At 46.0% G+C, this 21868-nt stretch overlaps 1 protein-coding gene across 1 annotated transcript in view; it reads right to left on the reverse strand.

Moving 5' to 3' along the window:
• APLF (aprataxin and PNKP like factor) overlaps positions 1–21868 on the reverse strand; it is a 702995-nt gene that overhangs the window by 280359 nt on the left and 400768 nt on the right. Inside the window, exon 5 of the mRNA XM_085612712.1 lies at positions 21522–21651. Within this exon, the coding sequence (XP_085468838.1) occupies positions 21522–21651 (130 nt within the window). The remainder of the gene's footprint in view (positions 1–21521; positions 21652–21868) is intronic.

The raw sequence follows: 21868 nt of genomic DNA on the forward strand, positions 1-21868 counted from the left end.
TCAGTACACTGTAAAGCTGCTGCAGTGAATTAATTCAAGTTTTGGGCCGATTTCAAAGTTAATCCACCCCTCTCTGAAAAGCTAGCGAATCCCCCCTAGTGGTTGTGTCCCCTTTCCCCAGGCCGCATGTGAAGGACACAACGCTGTGTCCTCCACAGTGGGAGTTCCATACACGCAACCACTTGTAAGAGAATCTGGAGAAGGCCCGGGGGCAATGAATGTCATTAGAGGCAAGAAAGCAAACGCAGCAGGGGCCGGGTTCATCCTGGAGTGCTGCTTCCGGGAAGGTTAATGTCATTTTGTGAAAATTGGGCGCATTGTTTGTGCAAAATAAACTGCTCTTCTCAAAGAGGCGATTAATCCTGTGAAAGGCCATTGACACAAAATACGCTAAATTAATTAATGAACATGAAAGAAAGCCCAGAGCTTATAGGCACACTGCTGTCTGGATGCTGCAAATGACTGAAAAGAAGGATGACAGTTTGTGCATTGTCGCTTCGAACTTTCCACCGTTTTTTGCGTCCACTAGAGCCATTGCTGCAGGGTAATACCCTGCAGCAATTTTAAAGGTTACTGCACCATGACAGGCTGTTTAGTCTGGTTTAGCGTCTTCTGGTGGTCCCGGGCATCTATTTAGTAGAAGTCTTTCAACGTAGCAGCCTTCAAAAGAGGGTTAGAACAATAACAAAACAGAAGCATTTCTCACAAATCCCCATACTCAAAGCATCCCCTGGGTCGAAACAAAAAAAATGTTGCACTTGACCCATGCATTCTTTGAAATACTGGAGAATGCAAAAGTAGTAAAAAGAAAATGCTAAAGGAGCCCTCTATGAAATAGCCAGCAGCGTCCCACAGAACCTCCGGAGATCAAATATCCGAGCGCGCCTTTCATTTCAAACATGGTCAAACATGGTACTTTCTTGACGAAGTAAACAAGAAAAACCAACCATGGAGAGAGTACCGTATGCTACCCTCAGAGGGAGTGGTTGGGACCAGTGTTCGAGCCTCATCATCGGCTCAACATCTGTAATTATTAGCAACTCACTTAATCTCCTGCCCGGGATCTAGTAACTTAAATTAAAAATAAATAAACAGCAATCTCGGAAGGGCGCTGAAGCGGGGAAGAGATGGGAACTGTGGGAGAGAGACACATTTAAAAAAATCCACACCGTTGGGGCGGGCAAGCAGTGAAGCATCTGAAACAAATGGTGCAGAGAATTGTGCTGGAGCAACTTAAAATAAACATGCAGCCACAATGGAAACATAACACGGGAGGGGGAGGTGCAGGAACAGATGCCCATGGAATGCTGATGAGTAGGAAACCAACAAATGCCAAGTCTGTGAGGAAGGGGCCTACTGAAGCTGGCGTCCTGTGAATGATGTGTACATTAATTAAGTAAATAGTTCTCAGAATTGCTAATGAAAGCTCCCGAGTTAGGACACATGCAAAAGGGCCAGTCCTCATGGGAGATAACAACAGAAGACAAAGAGGTACTAAGGAGGGACTAATAAGCCTATTTACAAATCAGAAGCCAACATTTATAAAGGACAATGACGCAAGCCAATGAAAAATATGGGCGGAGACTGGCCGATGCTTCAATTCTATACCTGAATACAGCACGTCTTGAAGAGACAGCGCAAGCGCAGCCTAGGCGAGACCTAAAGCCGGAGAAGTAAAACAAAATGAATCTCAGGCAAGTTTCAATTTTATTACAAAAGAAGTAACTGCAACCAAATGTTTTAGCTATGTCATATATGTTTATGTACTACATAGTCACTAGCAATTTTATGTTTGTAATTGAAGCTGTTATATATAACAAATCAAGGTAAATTTTCTGATAACAATTACAGCTGGTTTTAATGCCAAAAGCTATTGCAATTGTAATTGAATTTGTATAGCACTTACTACTCCTAAATGAGTGCAAAGTTAGCCACTAGTCCTGTTATTTGTTACTGTTGGTTTTTGGAATCAGTATTGTGCCCTCAAGGAAACCATTCCATGCATTCACTCTAGTTTATTTGTAGTATATTAAATTAGTAGATGTTAGGTGTTATCATTGGGGATGGGGGGGTGCCTTGAAGATGTTTGGGTGGTTAATAGATGAGCTTGAGGAGGTTAGGTACTGTTAGGTTGCAAGAGGTATGGCTTTTAAAAAGGAGAGGTTATGATCTTCGAAAAGGGTTATGCCTAAATTGCCCAAATATCTTAATAGACATTAAGGCAAACTTGCAAGTGTATTAGAGATGGTTGTGACCATAGAGAATTGGCATACAGTGGATGGGAAAGAAGAGAGCCATCTGATGGGAAAAGGACACGGGACAATCAAACATTTTAAGTAAAAGATCAGTTTTCCAAGTTGGACTTTATAAATAAGGAGGACAATTTTTGAAAAATCATGCAATTTGAGTATGCAAGGCACTAGACAGAAGCAACATTATTTACTTTTGAAAATATTGTCTTATACTTGCTACTCTTGAATTGAGCGAACAGACTTCCCAGTGCTAGTCTATTGTTAGATCACCACTTTATCAAGGACAGCTGATCAACTCACGGATTGAAAGCTTAAAATAATGGTTGAGTGCAAACAGTGACATCTTAAGCATTTGTGAGGCCGTAGGCAAGATATATTTTGGGGATGCATGTTTGGAACAACTTTGATCATATCACCCCTTTACAGCTCATTAAAGCCCTCTTGATGCTAAATGATGTTGAATTATTTGTTAAAACGTCAAATCTTTACGTATCAAAGAAGGGAGATACATTCTTTTTTTTCCTGCTCATCCACTGGCACAGAAATCCATGAGGGCCAGGTAAGTGTGATTGACTCCTCCTCCTTTGCCTCACTGCACAGTCAAGTTCATGCCCTCAGATCCCATCCCTCAATGTTAACACTAAGCAACACCTTGCTGTACTCACCCATAGGCTGCAAGTCTGAGTAACCTGTGGGGTCCTCAGAAACTGTAGAGGATCAATCCTTGTCTGAAAGGACAGAACGAAACATAAAAGATCCAGAATTCTGGGTCCTGCAGAGGAGAATGGGTAAGAACTGCGGAAAGCAGAGGTGAAATCACTCTGTAAAGACTTTTTGGGAACTGCCAGGTTGCCCTTTTACTGGGGTATGCAAGCCCAGCACCATGCTAGTGGTCTACAATTCCTGCAGCTTCATTGTGAGCATTGAAAGGAAAAGAAGGTTGAAGGTTCAAGTGTCAAATGTCACTCTAAATTCTTGTTACTAGGAGCATACCAGGAGTACTTCATACATTTTAACAGTCCTGGAGCATTCCTAGACATAACCCCTTGCTAAGTGGAGAGAAGGTGGGAGGAAATGGGGACAGATGGCAGTAACTGTGGTTCAAGAGGCATGCACACTGACCAAGGCAAGACTGAGGGAGCGAGTGAGTGATGAACGCAGGCAAGTGTGAACTGAATGGTGAAAAACACCATTGCAGGGCACTACTTCCCATGCCTTGGAATGGAGCTGGACTGAGCAGGTCAAGCAGGTTGCCTCACATTGTAGAAGTTGAGTCACAAACACTCTCAAAATCTCCAATCCTTTATTTTCCTACTACCAATTTTGCAAATCCTAAACATATTTGAATAGTGAACCATTGGAATACAGGATTGCTGAACGTTTTCCCAGGGCAACTGTCTTACAGTAAATCCAGCCAAGCCTAATGACTAAACCTCAGCATTTGCTTTAAGATCACAGCATGTTCTTTTGCAAACCTCTGTTGCCCTCTGGAGATCCAGCCCTAGGTGCATTTTAGAATGTTGGCTGTCAGACAGTTTCCACATAAGCAGTGCTAGCACTTCACAAGGTCGTTGAAGGATCAGTTGAACCATAACTATTGCCCAGGCCTATGCCAGTGGACATTACAATAAGACAACACAGTCCAATACCAGGAAAGGCACTGGGATGCCTGGAGCAAAACTTCAATCTGAACAAAGGGAGGCGGATTCGGAGGACTCTATGCCTAGGCCTTGTTTAACATTGGAGCCCCTCAAGGGGAAATGCATTGTGCAATGTGGCTCCAGACTACTGCCCCACTCAATATATTAGCTGTGGGAAACTGTGGATACCATGTAGGCAGAGTAGATTCTGGCTAGACCGAGATGACTGCCACAGCCTAGCCACCGCATACACAAGATAACCAACTACTTCGCCAGCGGTAGGCTTGGCTTGATGAAGAGTTAGCAAGAAGTACCAGGTTTCAAGAACAAAAAGTCCCTCGCAGTCGGAATCATTAAAAGAACCAGCAAGGATGACAGTCCCCATACAGCAGCAGACTACAAGGAGGACATCCCCATACCTAAAGCCTGTGACTGCATACTGGTAGAGATCATGAGCAACCACATAACCTACCTTTGATTTTGCCCAAAAACATAATTCCTCACTGCTAGTAATCCTGAGCTGGACAACCCTTGCACAAAAAAAGATGGGCTCGAACCTGTGCCGGTTCCGTCTCACTTATCTTAAACAAGGGAGAGAACCCTGGACACCACCAAGGTCAATGAAATGTGCTATCTAAAATGATAGTCTTTTTAAAAACTTGCCTCTCACCCGTCGAAATTGATATGAAATGAGCGAAATGTTAACAGTGGTGGAGAGTATTTCAACAAAGCTACTCAGAAGGATATACGCTATCAGACACCATCTATGCAATTAGTTCTCTCTCTTACGAAAACAATCTGTAGAATCCGGGATGTCACTAAGGGAATACTAAATTAGCAATACTCTAAATTAGATCACCAGGTTACAACCATGTAAGAAATTGCAAGCCATATTGCTGCAACTGATGTATGAGTTACTTACCTTCGGTAACGATGTATCTGGTAGAGACGATTCTAGCAGAAGATTCCTTCACTTAGAATTATCCCCAGGCGTGAGACTGGATCCGGAAACTTTTTGCCACAGCATCCCTGCGTGCCAAGGGCGGGGCGACATCATGCGACTCCGACTTATGTGACGTCAGCGAGGTCACATAAGACCCGCCCCGGCGCGCCCACATCAGTTTTCTTCGGAGAACTTTTCCGCACCACAACGTGGAATCACCAGATAAAAAACTGTGGGAGCATGGGAACAGTGTGCGAAGAGCAGAAAAATTTGGAAAGAAACGGTGACAAAACAACACCACCAGAGTAGTGCCAACACCACAGAACCCAAGGGCAGGGAAAGAAGAAAGAAGAAGCAGAAACCTGCACAGTCACTCTGCCAGCACAGACAACCTCCCATCCCTGTGCCCCGAGGCAAGAGCATACGTAAAAGTCATGGCACACGTAGGCAACCCACCCCCCCATCCTGAGCAAGGAATGGGACCAGTCCCAAGACAAACAGGAACAACAAACTTCCAAGCCACCCCAACCTAGAGGGCAACCACCCACAAGGACAAGGGCAAGACATGGCCAGAGGACCCTCAAACCAGAGGATAGCAATGGAAGGGAGGGGAGGGAGGGAGGACAAGGATAGAAACAATCCCCCCCAAACCTGGAGTAGTCAGAGCAGCAGGGCACCGGCGCACCAGAACCAAAAGAACCAAAGAACCAAAGGAGGAATTTACCAGCCCCAAACGGAGCCACCCGTCAAGAACAAGGAAGGCACTCACAGGAGACACAGCCCCCCACCGGGAGGTGAGAACCGAAGACCAACCCAAGGGTCCTAGCAGAATAGGGGAGGAAGGGTGGGATGTGAAGGAATCTGCGGCTAGAATTGTCTCTACCAGATACATCGTTACCGAAGGTAAGTAACTCGTACATCTGATAGAGACTACTAGCCGCAGATTCCTTCACGTAGAATAGATACCCTAGCAATACCCCCGGGAAGGAGGGTCTGCGAAAGGACCCCACCAGCCAATGCAGAACAGAGGGCCCCACAGGGGACCAGATCTGTGGACCAGGTAAAACCTCGCCCCCACCCGCCTCAGGGAGCCCCCAGAAGCAGAACCCCACCGACCCCAAGGGGACGTATGAGGGAAAGAAGGCTGAAGAGGATCGTACACTCACAGCAGAGGAACCAAGGGCAAGGACTGAGAGGCCGAAGCACCCCACTCCCCCACAAGGCAACAGAGCTTCTGCCGAATGCCAAGACAGGAAGACGGAAGAAGAAGAAGCCTAGAGGGCCCAAGGAAACTAGGGAGAAGAAGGCGAGCCCATTCCAGATGGAGAGCAGCCTGCCAGCCAGAACAATGCCGGCAGTCAAGGCCAGAAGCAAGAAGAACAGCCCGAGGCCCCAGGATGGGCGAGTAGACGACGCCTGGCAAGGGAGAAAGAACACAGGGACATCCCAGACCGTAGAACGGAAGCAGGGAGAGGAGGAGAGGCCCGGGCCACCACCATGAGTGGCCGCACACACGACCTCAGGAAGCAAAAGCAACCTACGTAAACACCATGAAGAACAGGTACCCGAAGGCGACCAGAACCCTCCAGCAGAGCGCAAGCCATATGACAGCTACCATAACCCCACATAGGCCATGTGAAGTCCCAAGATAAGGGAACCCTTTTCGGAAGAACTTCCGCAGCAGAAGAAGAAACAAAAGAACCACAGGGGAAAAAAGCACCCCCGCTGCAGGCTTGACAGCAGCCCAAGCAAAGCAGAAGGCCCAATCTCAGGGCCAAGTCTGCGCAACAACTCCTGCAGAACTCACACACAACAACAAAAGGGCTGTCCAGCAGCCAACAATGCCAAAGTCCCAAGGAAGGACGTAAATGGCCAGAAAAATATATTCCACAACCATAACATCCGGCCTAAGAAGGCCCAGAAGCAACCCTAACTCAGAAGTCACTGAGGAGGGGACGGAGGAGGAGGACAAGGAGGAGGAGGACCGAGCCCTGCCAAGGGCCTCTGGATGGCGGAGTCGGCCGGGGCATGGAACAACAGACTGCCATCAAATGGGAGACCAATGAGCCTCTCCCGAATACTTTCGGGGAAGACGCCATCCTGAAGCCAATCATGGCGACGGAGAGCGACTGAGGAAGTCATGGCCCAGCCCAGCGCCTCAGAGACGTCCAGAGCGGAGCGGAGAATAAACGCCGCAAGCTCCCGGCCATCCAATGCATGATGCCGCAAATCCACCTGAGCAGACTCCTGGGACGCTGCAGACCCCAGAGACTCAGTTGAGTCCCACAAACAGGAGGAGGCCCTAGCCAGCACACACAAGGTGTTAAGGCCTGCAGGGCCGCGCTGGTCAAGGTGAAAATGTTGCGCCCCCAAGTATCCAGCCAGCGGGCCTCTCTGGATGGCGGAGCCAACAGGGGCGGCAGGGAGGGAAAAGCAGTCCGCAATAGGGGGATAGCGGCTGAGGGGTGAATGGACAGGCACGCCGGGTCACGCGGCGTCGGAAGGTGCCGATGCAGAAGATGCAGAGGCACCAGATCCCGGGAGGCAGGACGCCTCCAAGCCCCGGTCAAGGCAGAAAGGAGCGAACCTTCAAAGGGAAGCAAGATTTCCCTCCCACCAGAGCCCTGGTTGAGGACCTCCAACAGATGGTCCGCCGGAAAGTGAGCCACCGGGTCACCCATGCGTAGGATGCCCAAAGCCGTGGACACCGCGTGAGCGAAGGCCACACCCGCATCCATAGGGCCCCGCGGTGGAGAAAGCAGCTCCTCCGTGGGCGACGGCTGCAAACTAAGGCGCCGTCCCTGAGGCCAAGCGGGACGGGCAAGGGCCAGACCTGGAAGTCAGGAGGAGCCGAAGAATGAGGGACCTGCCGCTCTTCCGACGAACACCTCTGCCTCAAGAAGGGCGGGGAGCCGCCATTCGATGCCGGTGAAAAGGATACCACACGACGACCAGTCTCCGGGGAGGACGATACCAATATGCAGCCTGCCTCCGGAGAAGGAGCGTCCGATGACGAATCCGCGGTACGACCCCTGCGCGGAGCCGTAGAGTCCGCTGTTTGAAGCAGGACACCGGCGCCATCCGGCGTCACCGGGCAAGGGACCTCCAAGGCACCCCGGAGCGGGGACCGGAGTAGAGCTGGAGCCGCACCGGCCCCGGAGCGGCGCCGGGACGGTGAGGGGCCCGAAGCCCTCCGCCGGCCGCGGCCCAGAAGGAGGCGTAGGTCGCTCGACAACCCCTGTGGCGGCGCCAGGGACGATACAACCTCCGACTCGCCCTCCAATGAGGCAGCCGCCTGTGGGGAGGTACGAGAGGGGCCCGGAGAGGGACGAGGGGTCTGCCTCGGCCTCGATCCAGAGCGGGACGAGGAGAGTCCACCGACCCCTGTGGCTCCGCACGGTCCAGCAGCTGCCGGCGCTGTAGAGAGGATGCGACCCGAGCCCCGGTGACCTCCCGCGACACCACAGGGACCACCGCAGGTGTTTGCGGCGAGGCAGAGACACCGTGGCCTGAAGGAGGTGCCCCAGAGGAGCCGCACCCCAACAGCACCACATCCTCCAAGCCTGGATCCGACCCAGTCGGCGCCTGGGCCGGAGCCACCGGCGGCGCCGCGGAGGGCCCTGCGCAGAGAGAGGGATCCGCCGACGCCCCAGGAGGGGAAGGAGGAGACGACGCTAGCGAGGCCTGCAATGCCACCGCGTAAGTCTCCATCTGGACTCTCGACGCCCCAACACTGGGAAACGGTGGATAGGACGACACGCGGGGCCGCATCACCCGCAGAGAGTCCATGCCCCCGGTAGGCCGGAAACCAGCCCCCGGGGACGAACTGCGACACTTACTCATCGGGGAGCGACGCCCACGTGACTTCAGAGAAAGGCGAGGACAACGACCACGAAGCAGACCGAGGCGAAGACGTCGACCTGGAGAGACGCGCCGAGAGAAGTTTCAATCGGCGCTCCCGCCGCGACTTCGGCTTCAACTTTTGGCACGCCGCACAATCTGTGGTGCCGTGGTCCTCCCCCAAACACCACAAACAAATGAGGTGAGGGTCCGTCGCCGACATAAGATGCCCACAAAACGTGCACGTTTTAAAGCCCTAAGGCATTCGCACATTGTTCCACCAAAAATGAATGGAAGAAAGGGGGCCCTAAATAGGCCCGTAGCAAGGAACGGATCCACGTTGCACACGGAAAAGGAAAAAACTGATGTGGGCGCGCCGGGGCGGAACTTATGTGACCTTGCTGATATCACATACGCGGACGATGCCTGGGCGGAGTCGCGTGATGTCGCCCCGCCCCCGGCGCGCAGGGATGCTGTGGCAAAAAGTTTCCGGATCCAGTCTCACGCCTGGGGATAATTCTACGTGAAGGAATCTGCGGCTAGTAGTCTCTATCAGATAAAAGGATGCAGATAATAAAGGAAGTCGTAGCAGACTCCTTACATAAACCTCATCTCCAAGAGGTCAAGTGTAACAGCTCGGCTGTACGAAACAAACTCAGCAGACTTCCCATGTTCTAAAGTTGAGTATTACAGACTCCAAGGCTGAAATCCTGAATTACAGATTTTCACCTAAAGAAGCAGGCCAGTGCACCGCAGCACATGGTAAGCAAATAATAACAATGCAGATGGCTATCCTCTTAACTCAAAACAGAGGCCATGGAAGCTTTTAATCCAAAGAGAAGGTACTACATAAAAGAACTGGAATCCATGCCAGTTTTGCCAACAGTATTTATCAAGGAAGAAAAATATGAGCAAGAAATGCTAGAAATAAATAAACTGAGGAAAGCTGCAAGTCTTAGTACAATGGGCACTGCCTACACAAACTCATAGGAGACACATGAGAAATGACATAAGTAGCTTGAAACGAATCATCAAGTAGAATGGAAACTGCACGGTGATGCCACCTGCAAATCACACATGCACCATAACAGACAACAGGGAACAATCTCAATTCCAACCCACAAGAGCTGCAAGAAGATTGACCAAATAGAATGAATCACAGATGGACTATTATAGTAGTAGGTCCGAGGTGCTGATGCGAACTGACATGAACCCCCCCCCATCTGTATTATTAACTGAGGCACCTGAGTATGACCCACATAGTAGACCAGTTCAGAGGCAAGATTGTAATGTTGTAGCAACCACAGTCACAGATACCACCATTCTGGCTGCTTCTAGTGATCCAGTGCACACTTAAAATTTACCAAAGTGCTTACCAAACACTTAAGACCTATGGGACTACCCCTAACGATCGATCTTTAGTATAAGCGACAGACACCCAATAACGGTGTATGGAGACGTCAACATCAGACATATAAAGGACATGTTAAGTAAGGAGAGCACTGAGAAAGAAGTAGCCTGAGGTAATCCAGAGAAATCCGAAGGTCTAATAACAGCAGAAAGGAAGCACAGCACATATCATTAATTTACATGGCTGGCATCCAGTTCCTGAATGACTAAACTCGTTCTGAGACACCAGTAAGTAGCACTGTTAGAAATTGAAAGACACAGCCTCATAGGCAGCGTCTTTATTAACATGGAAGCATGGTCACTTGTCAAGTGTAGCGAGTGATCATAACCAACCTTTTTACTTTATTTTAATTTTTTGTTGTGATCCATTCTTAAAATAGAAAATAGGTCATTTGAGATTACACAATTCCAAATTTGTAACAACTTTAAAATTGCCTCGAAATACATATTGTATATCCATTTAATAATTATCTTAACAGCAGAGTCGCATATATGTAGTCTTCAGTGCATAATAATATCTGAAGGAACCCCAAACCTTTGCATATTTTTCATATGATCTTTAGCCATAGCAAACTCATTTTCACAGATTATAGTCTTACTTCGCGGTCTTCACAAGACCAAGAACGGGGAGGCTCGTTATTTGCAGGCAGTAGTAACTTCATATCATATCACAGAGTTAAAATCTCTTCAAAAGATAATAGTGGCTAGGTCTTCCACATCTTGTTCAATGTTGAGGATATCTTTCCTAAAATCCACGACAGAGTATATCTGAGTTCTCTGCAGCACATCTGGGGCATACGCCTACATGCACCAATTTCCATTATGCAATCCTGGGGGGAGTGACATAAAAATAAAATACGGTTCTGTAATATAGCGCTCCTAAGTAATCCGGTGGAAGAATTAATTTCGCTTATACACATGGGATGGGGGCTCCTATCCAGTCGGACCGTTTTATTGCCAAAACAGATATAACATCCATGTCTCTCATTGAGGACTGCTTTATATAAGGCAGGATAATTGAGGGGTTCTGTCGAATTCAAAATTTATAAGAGCTGACTCTTGGTACCTATTTTCTCATTGACTAGCTAAGTATATGCGTAAATGGCCTCTTATTGGTAATTTTTTTTCAAAAAATGCTGAGTTCTCTAATGATAATTTGCTTTTAGTTGTAATCTGGCCGCATTCAAATAAATCCCGTTAATGTCTCTCCTGCCAGGGGACACAAAAAAACTCATAATCTAAAATCTCTCCTCATAGTATACTAGCTGCGTATAAAAACTGTAATTTACAAATGAATATATCGGAATACACATGGAAAAAAACAGCTAGCGATTTAAAAGTTACCTCTATGAAATGCCAAGGTTCCCATATCTGAAAAGAATGTAGTGTTAGCCATGCGAAAATAACATATCAAAGAACGTAGCAGATCTGTTATTAACTGACATATAATACAGGTTTTTCCACAGAGCTGCCTGAACAGTTTGGGAGAGCCTAGCCCCCTCTTTGCCAGGTTAGCTGTGCTTGTTTAAGTTATGTTCTGGGTCTCTTATTATGCCACATGAATATAGACGGAAAAACATCGTATTTATGGAAATAGTTTCCTCCTTGTATGTAAAGATTTTTGAGGCAAAAGTGTATTTCCAAGGGCGAGCAGACCAAAATGTTGAAACCCTCAGTATGAGGTCATATGCTGTTAAAAACAATCCAGTCTATGGAGCCCTACTTAATAATTGTAGAGAAATGATAGGGATAGATTCCTGCTTACCAGAATTATATTTAACATGCTGCATTGGTTACTTACCTCCCCTAGTGGCTGGTGTTCAACTGGGCCCTTGGGCCTGTGTGGCTGACACTATGGGCCTCATTACGATGCAGTTCGAACCGCCACCAATGACTTGTCGGTTGCGGTCTGAACCACATCTACTGTTGCGGTCTGACCAACGCATTACTATGCGGGCAGTCAGAGGCAGCAGTCGGAGGGACAGACCAACTGACACAATCTGATGGAGTCTGTCGTCAGAAAGGCCTGATAATCCCTTTAGGACAGCGTTTCCCCTGTTGGGATTATGATGTCGGTTTCCGACAGCCTTTTTATGTCGGCCTTTCCAACATGGAAGGCTGTCGGAAAGACACATTGGGAGCACCTTGCAGTGCTCCCCTACAGGTATTCTACCTTTACTACGCGGTCATTACTTTGTATTACCATTACTACGCATATTTTAGTTCGCAGATGCCTTTACTTAGCGTGCATTTACTACGCATGTTCCATTACTTAGCATGCACTTACTACGCATAATGAAGTTACTGTGCAAATTAAAGTTTTGGGGTACAAGGGTATTTTTGGGGTTCAGGGTGTGTTTAGGTAGATTTTGGGGTACAGGGGTATTTTTAGTGGTCAGGGCGGGTTAGGGTTTTGGGGTGTAGGGGGTATTTTAAGGGTTCAGGGTGCATTTAAGGTTTTGGGGTGCTGGGGTATTTTTGGGGTTCAGGGTGAGTTTAGGTTTTGGGGTGCTGGGGTAATTTTAGGGATCAGGGTTGGTTAGGGTTTTGGGGTGTAGGGGTTAATTTTAGGGTTCAGGGTGCACTTTGGTTTTGGGGTACTGGGGTATTTTTAGGGTCAGGGTGGGTTAGGGTTTTGGGGTGCATGGGGTATTTTGAGGGTTCAGGGTGCGTTTAAGGTTTTGGGGTGCTGGGGTATTTTTGGGGTTCAGGGTGCGTTTAGGTTTTGGGGTACAGGGGTATTTTTAGTGGTCAGGGTGGGTTAGGGTTTTGGGGTGTAAGGGGTATTTTTAGGGTTCAGGGTGCATTTAAGGTTTTGGGGTGCTGGGGTATTTTTGGGGTTCAGGGTGAGTTTAGGTTTTGGGGTGCTGGGGTAATTTTAGGGCTAAGGGTTGGTTAGGGTTTTGGGGTGTAGGGGGTAATTTTAGGGTTCAGGGTGCATTTAGGCTTTGGGGTGCTGGGGTAATTTTAGGGGTCAGGGCTGGTTAGGGTTTTGGGGTGTAGGGGGGAATTTTAGGGTTCAGGGTGCGTTTAAGGTTTTGGGGTGCTGGGGTATTTTGGGGGTTCAGGGTGTGTTTAGTTTTTGGGGTACAGGGTTTTTTTTAGGGGTCTTCGTTCTTCATGGAATAGTCATTCATCAAGTATCCATAGAATTACCTTCAACTCTTGGGTTCAAATCAAATCAAATGTCACCATTCATTCAGCCCCCAGCGTTTCAAATTCCTGTGTTGGTTAAAGTAGTCATATCGCGATATGAATACTGTGCCTACTTGTTATTGAAGATAACGAAATAAAGAACTTTTCTGCTTACTTGAAAATACAGTGAATGGAATATTATTGAACATTGAAACGTCCCGTTAAGATAGTATTGCCTCTCATCTTTGTTGAAATTATATTTAATTTATGATTGTGTGGCAGCTGGTCGTTTGAGGTGGGCAATACACGAGCTGCAACATATGAGTGACTATACTGAGTGCAGTTTTTTAAGCCTTGCTGCCCTTCTCTGCCCTTAATGTTTGGTACCTATTTTAAATCACCTAGGGGAATGTTCAATATCCCACTGTTGAAATCCCAGAACTTCTCAAAGGTTTGGCCCGCTCTTCTGTTCTTACAGCTTTTATCTGATGAACTTATCATTTTTAAAGTAGTATGTTATTTAAAAGTTTCTATGAGATTGGAAGATATGCCGCTGGAAGACAGTCTGACAACTAGCAATACCTGTGTTTTCTCCTGGATCAGCTTATGTCCAGATACAGTGCCAAACTAGGATGTGAGCGGTTCTACTTTTAAAAAAAAATATTTGGGCATTTCTATATTGTCTGGTAGACTGCTATATTAATGTATGACTTCTTCTAAGTTGATATCTTGAATAACTCAATCTGTTTTACTCGGCAAGACAGCAGGGAGATTACAATTATCAAAGTATTTTTTAAAGTCAGTCTTTTTTCCCTTCTAAGCTCTCTTCGTAAAGAAGGTTATAATACGCTAAGAAAACCTGACTAATCTCCTCCGAGCTATACTTGAATTGAGCCACCCCATTCTGATTAGCTACAACAGCTTAATAGGGCTTTTGCACTTCAAGCGCGTAAACAAGAACCCCGCCTGCTTTTTCATCCGCTTCAAAGGTTTGGATCTTCTGCGAACCTGGCTATCTATAAATGCACTGTCTTGATTTGACTTTTGATGGTATGATAAGCATGAGTAGCTTTTATTTGTTTAAAGATACAGATTTAAACTGTTCCTGGGTCATAATGTTGGGTTTGGATCTTAAATTATTTCCTTCTTCAATTGCAATTAAGCTACATTTATACTTGTGTGTTTTATTTGAGAGAGTAAATGAAGGTGGGGCACTCTGCAACTAGTTACTGGGGACTGACGCTCCTTTTTCCTCATCAGACTTTGACCCAGATTAAGAGAGAGAAAAGCACAGAGGAGGGAACGAAGGAGGATGAGAAGCCTGGAAAAATAATGCCAAAGAAATAAAGGAGGGATAATAAAAAAAAACTGAAACAGTAAGACCAAGGGCCAGGGAGTGGCTGGTGTGGATGAAAGAAGTGAGGTGGAATCAAGACTGTTCTTCCTTGGTATTTGGCACTCTTTTAAAAAAAAAAAAAATATCAATCAATATTCTTTATTCGGCTGAGTACCAACCATAAAAGAGAACATCTTAAAAACATTTCATGTGAAAAAAAGTACAATATAATCAATGGCAGTATCAATTAAAAGCAGCCTGGTGTCAAATCACTTGTAACAAGCTGATCACTGATAAGTATATAATCAAAACTTAGCAGCGTTTTAGTCTGATCAAGACCGGGCACACGATTTAACATCTATGTACAAGACCATTTAAATATTACTACTAATTCACATATGACAATTTCATCATGAAAGTATACAATAAAATACTAATAAGATGATAACAAGAACCCACCGGCCTTACTATACGTACAACATCATATATGCACAATAACCAGATTAATGAGAGAGTGCATAAGCAGCTAACGAATACCATTGATTCTTCCTGTCCAGGAACCCTCTAACCAGTGGGTTGAATAATGGAGGGCTTGGTTCTTCTCATGCGTATCAGCCAAGCACTACCCAGGAATTTTGCTACTCCACACACCATAGCTGAAGAGGTCGTGTCGGTGCAAAGAACCCGCAGGGCCATTATATGACATCTTAAACCCATCCCCTTGCATAAAGGTTTTAACCATATCCTCCTGGGCACCCTGTAGGCGGGGCAGGCAAAGAAAAAGTGCGCCACGGACTCGCTAGGGGCTGCACAACCCGGGCAAGCCTTCACTGTACCTCTTTGGTTATTCCACCCGGAGGTGAAGTTATTTACTGGGAGAATCCCAAACCTGGCTTTTAGGTAGAGTGATCTGTCCAGGGGTTTCTCTATAAAATCGAGGAGCGGTTCGAGTAACCTGAACCATTTAAACTCCAAGAACCGCTCTGTGAGTATACCCCCTTCACCTCTACGAGTATCCTCCATCTGAACCCAATCCCAGTACAGCTTCTTAATAACTAGCTTGGGAGGCGGTGTTTGGCTCTTCCATGAGTCACTCAAGCCCAGTTGCACAACCAACTGCCTCAAATTACTCAGCCATTTGATCCTATTACCTGTGTTAAGCAGAATAAGTTCATCTAAAACAGCTGCGTAATTTTTAAGCTCCCCGGTCCTTCTCAATCGAACCCAAAAAAGTAATGGGCGAAGGCGCACTAAGTCCCTGAGGGGACGCCTACCCATGTCAAGACGTAATGGAATTAACGGAGTGGAAACAGGTAGAGCTACCAAGTCTCTCAAAAATTTATTTTCTAAAATAATTAGCTCCGGTATGTTCTCGAACCCCCATAGTTCGGAACCATTTGGGCGGATGGTAATACTTGGCCCTCGTAAATTGCGAGAGTTGGTGCCACGGGTTTACTCAATGACTCCCGCTGTTCTCTCAAGACCGTCCCTGAGACTCTTTTAAAATTTAGTGACATTTTGGCCAGATGGTGACTCCAACTCATCCGACTATTTACCCTGACACCCAAATAATCAAAGGAGTCTACCATCTCCAATAACTCGCCATTAAGCGAGAGATTATTCCTGAATCTCTTGGAGGGTGAAAGGGCCATAAGCTTAGTTTTAGAGGTATTGATGGTAAGACCTCTGTCACTACAAAACACACTAAAACGGTTCAGGAGCTTTTGGAGGCCTGCTGGGGATTTAGAGATCAAAATGGTGTCACCCGCAAAGAGTAGGGTAGGTGTTTTTTCCCCTGCCAGGGAGGGCGCGTCTGCCGGTTCCTCTCTCAGATGGTCCACCACACCATTCATAAAGAGAGAGAACAGGGTTGGTGCCATGACACATCCCTGGCGAACTCCCCTCCTCACGGGCACCCTCTCAGTCAGTTGTCCCTGGGTGCCCCATCTGATCCTCGCGTAATTCCCCTCATGAAGCCTCACAATATAATCCAAGAGTGGTCCTGGGAAGCCCATCTTCTCTAAAATATCCCAAAGCCTTGCACGAGGGACCAAGTCGAACGCCATCCTGAGATCTATGAAGGCCAGGTAGAGACTACCATTGTTGATGGTCACAGACTTCCAATAGATCGCAAAAAAACGGAAGACCTGGTCCATCGTGCCCACCTTTTGACGAAAGCCGGCTTGGAAATGAGAAAGATCATGCTCCTCTTCCATCCAGGCACCCACCCGCAGGATAATGACCCTGCCAACCACTTTCTGGATCACGTCAATCAGACTGATCGGTCTGTAATTGGCAGGGTCATCTCCGGCACCCTTTTTGTACACGGTTATCACCTCTGCTCCCTTCCACGAATCTGGCACTGGGTGTCCCTTGGAGATCAAATTCATTATTAGGGCAATAAGTTTGGCCCAGGCTGTGGGTTCTTCCAGGAGGAGATCTCCCGGGATTCCATCGGGGCTAGCAGCCTTCTTCAGAGTCAGATGTCGAATAGCCGATACTACCTCAGAAGCCAGAAATGGCTCTTCGAGCAACTGTAAGGGAGAAACCATACTGACTGAATGGGAAAGAGAAGAGCTCATCTCCTCCCCTCCACCATACAGAGCAAAAAAGTGTGAATACCATTGTTGACTGGTTATATGATTAACTAATGGTGGCTTGGTGCGCTGCCTGGCCTTATTAATCAGATCCCAAAAAAGCGATGCATCCTTCCTACTAGATGCACATTTGAGGTCCTGCCAGTATTGTTCCTCCCACTCTCTTTTAGCCCGCACCATTTCCTTTGCATACTCCTTCCTGGCTACTCTGACCAGAAACTGATTCTTTCTGCGTAAGGCAATGGTTAACTCCTTCCTTTTTACCTTGCACTGGTCAGAGTACCATGGATTACTGGTTTTGGGCGTTTTTTTTCTCAATCTGCCACTTTTACCCTGGATTAGAAAGTATTTACCAACTTCCTCAATAGCATTCTTATAGACCAGGGCGAAAAGGGGCTCCTGGGCACTACCTGTTCCCGAATCAACTCCCGCCAACTCTACAGTCAGCTCTTCTATATGCGCCCTAATCCTCGCCAGGTTGTCAGTCTGTAAATGGACCTTGTCCCATTTCAACCTACGGTTACCATTATAAGGGACCACCTCATTTGTTAGTACATTTGGAGTACTGGATTAAAATGTGGCAGAGTGATAGGACCCTGGACCTATGCTGAGGCATCCGGACCTATGGAAGAAAGGAGCAGTCTCTTTGAACATGAAAATCAATCCTTAGACCTGCGTGCATCTACAGAGATACACTCTGTCACCCATATGGTCTTAGAAGGAGCTGCCATAAAAGTCAGAATGGCAAAAGCTTATGCCAAAAAGTAGGAGAAAGTCACAGACCAAATCTACAATGACGGCTTCAACAGAAAAGGAAAATATTAACACATGTGTTGCTGCCACAATTACATTTCTATAGAATGAAAGTGTTGTCCCTAAATGTGAGGCAAGAGAAGTTAACAACACAGTAAGCTAGCTGTCAAAGAAAGGCATTTGGTTTTACTTATCCGTTTTCCATGTAGTGTGCCCATGAGTGATGTATAATAAAGGAGAGAAGTGAGCGATGAGGTATCAAGGGGCAGGAGAATCCACCACAGACAACAATGTAGGAGTAAAATTTCACAATACGCAGTAGAGGTATTGAGGCCGTGAATACAAGACAGAGTATGGGCACGAAGTTGGACATAAAAGCAGATTGAACAGTGGACAATGGCAGAGGAACATCTCAAGTTGAAATACTAAGAAAAAGCAGGTTACATATGCAGGCTGTGGTCATCTCGAGGTGTATCTCATGTTGATATTGTGAGGCAGAGCAGGTTGAAGCAGAAACAACAAAGTTCTTTTGTGAATATACCTACACCAGCAATGTAAATACCACAAACAATCCATAACAGATGTCACTCTAGAATACTTTGTACATCAGATTCAAAGTTTACCATATTTTAAGAAGATTGGCAAACAAGATGGGCCTTCCGTTTTGTGGGGAGGGTTGAGCACAGAATCACTGCAGATGCAACTGACTGTGACCCTACAAATTGAGGCGGAAGTTAATTTGGACCTTTGATAAAAAAAGATACTTAATGGAGCACCAAACCTGGTCTCTACCTGAAAGCCAACAGCTGAACTACTATGTCCCTCAGAATACCACACATAAACCCACATGTGTATTCGACATATTGCTCTAAAAGGGGGGTAAATTCAGATGCCATGCAAGTAGGCCATTACTCATTGATCTAGAAATCTCCAAACCAAGCATTTACAATGTATAGTAGTGTCACACTGGAGAACAGCATTCCAAGGAAATGAAATAGACGATATCTAGTTTGGAATACCGTTTCAGATACTTATGAAATTATTTACTTCATAGAAAACCAGTGGAAGTGTAAAGGATACATATTTCATGGGCAGATATATGAAAGCAATGTATATTTGCACACACTGCAAGTCACAAAACTTTGAGGTCTGTGAATGCAAAATATTTATTTTTGAAATGAAAAATATGTTTATAAAGCGCTCGATTGCCGCGGCGTCTTGGCACTGGAGGTGTGATAAGAGGCGTTATGTTACTTTCTGCAACTTATTTACGATGTGTTAAACTTATTTTGTGAGTCTGAAAAGCATTTCTGACTCTCAAAACGGGTATAACAGCTCCTATTGTAATTAGAGAGGAGCATAAAAAGGGACTTCTTTTCCAATTGCAAATTGGTATGGTATGTATCAATGAATGGCGACCACCTTGACCAGTTACTGACATCTCAAAGGAGTTATAGCAACTGATTCGCTAATGGGAACAGGTTAACTTCGGACCCCTTCTCCTTTGAGAATGGTGTCAGGCGACTATGGGGGGAGCAGGCAGTGGTCCAGAAGACCATTGCCTGCCTCCCCCCGCATTCCACCCCATGACCCCAATGGGAAACTACTTTTAAAAAAAAGTTAGAGCAACCCCAGCTCATTTAAGGACCAGGAGCTGCTTAACAAAAAACAAAAACAAAAAAGAATTTTATTACGGAAAACAAATACAGGGAGGGGATCTGCTGTTCTTGTTTGTTGCTAAGCACAGGGGGTCACTAATAGCGACCCGCCTCAAAAAATATTCTGTGACCCTATGAAACTTGAGATTTCGTTATGCGGCTATTAGTACATGGGTTGATTGATAGTCTGTTCATCCACATAAGTTTCCCTCCATTCTCATACGGAAAAAACTTTGTAGACTGGGTTTACCCTTTCAAGAAAAGAATAAATAAAAACTGTTGCCTGAAAGTCATTAATTCTTATGCCCCTTTCTGGGAACTAATATAGTTCACTACCCTCTTCCGTGGCATCGATAAAAGAATAACTTTCTCCCAGGAAAGAGAACATTTTGTTTTCAATTTTCTTCAAAAGGTTTCTGGGGACTGGGCCATCATGCTATCTCTTAACTGCAGTTCTGGATCCAACAGAAGACACGTTTGCAGACAAATGTATGAATTTATTAAAATGTTGTCTTAATTCGTAACTGTTATCATGGTTAAGTCTAAGGGACCCCTTTAAACTGTTAAAGTAAACTGCTCATTAAAGTTGCTCTTAAAGCTGTGTTGATAGCCTTTACCTTAGGAAAGCAGTAGGAGGTTCAGAGCCAGCTTCAGAGCCAAGATACAATAGAATTGCTTTTCCTACACTATTTCTAAATATTGGACCTAGCGTATGAACAGCTCCTAAAGTGGAAGGAACTGTTTACTGTTTTTGTGTTTGATGCGCCGCCCCCCCTCCTCCCGCAGCAACTCCCACTCCCCACCGCTAGCGCCTTGAGACCCTTACGGGTGAGTAGTCGCGCTTAACAAACGCTTGATTGATTGATTGATAATAGACTGGAACCTGCAACCCCACCCCCAGCGCCTTGAGACCCTTACGGGTGAGTAGTCGCGCTTAACAAACGCTTGATTGAGCTTCTTCACGCAGTGTGGGATATTGCACAGGGATTTAGATGAATGTCCGTAAAGATCAAACACTCTATTTGCGCAGCTTTACCATCTCTGCTTTCCCTGTTTACCTGAGGTTCTGGGTATTTTTTCTTTTTGGAACTAGTTTGTGGGCCGCCTCATACTGAGAAACCATTAAAACTGAAGATGGTGTGCCCAGGGATGGACAGACAATTGGCTTCCCCACCCTACAGCATTAAGGGAATAGTTCCCCTCAACCCCATTGCACTTGCAGTGGGTGGTGGTAGCTGTAAAGTGTACTTAGGAGTCAAAAGCTGCTCTCACCTGGTTATTTGGATTTTCAAACTGCAAAAACAGACCAGCTCTAACTGGCAGTGGGCTGCTACCCACATGCCCAGACGTGGACATATATGCTTGAACAATACAGATCTCACAGACACTAAACAGATCCGTGTGAAGCATGCTGGGGGTGCTTCCAGAAAATGCACCTGAGCCTCTGCACCACTTGTTTGATGCCTTGGATCACCAATAAACCTCAGCTGACAACCTTTTTGTCCAAACTGTTGCTAATTTACCTGAAAAGCATCCCCCTGCCAGTCCAAAAGCCCATCGAGGCAACACTTCGCATAGTAGCCCTCTCCTCATCACCAGAGACCAGAAGCCAGCTATCTCAAGAAACCAACACAATCCACAATACCCGTTTTGTTTTTGTTGATCCCCTAGACCAGAACTACATGTCAAGAGACAGGCGAACAAGGGTTTAGTAAAGTGTAGACAGCTGGCGGGATTGTAATACTAAGTCTAGCAAGCCTAACAGACTATGTCCGCTCTGAGTAACTTGGTTTCCGAATAACACTTACAGAGAGGTATTACCCTAATGTCTATTTTCATCTGTTAGGGAAATATCACAAAGGCAGTCTCTCTTGTATTGTAGATGTGAAATTAAAACGATTAGTATTTCTGAGAGTGGAAAGTTAACGAATTCTTGACAAAATATGCAGTTTAGTACCTGTTTTAGCGGGTGGAGCCGAAAGTGGTCTTACATCAAGACCTTCCTGCAGCATCCAGGTTGGAAGCGCTCGTTTCCTCTGGATTGGTTTTGTCTGTTGCATCCTCTCGTTCAAATTTGCAGATGGAAGCTAAATAAAACATCGAAACAGGAACAACTGGTGTTAGATACTTCCAATAAAATATGTATTAGATATTTAACATACTAAAATGTTCAGCAACAAAAAAACTTAGCCTTTTTTTCCCCATCAAATAAAAAATGCCTTATTTTCGTATTTAAATATCTTCACTCACATTTTTCAAGAAAAACACGTGTGCGTCTTTTCTTGTTTTGTATAAAACAAATTG

Source organism: Triturus cristatus, chromosome 6 (assembly GCF_964204655.1).
Source record: "Triturus cristatus chromosome 6, aTriCri1.1, whole genome shotgun sequence".
Taxonomy (NCBI): Eukaryota; Metazoa; Chordata; class Amphibia; order Caudata; family Salamandridae; genus Triturus; species Triturus cristatus.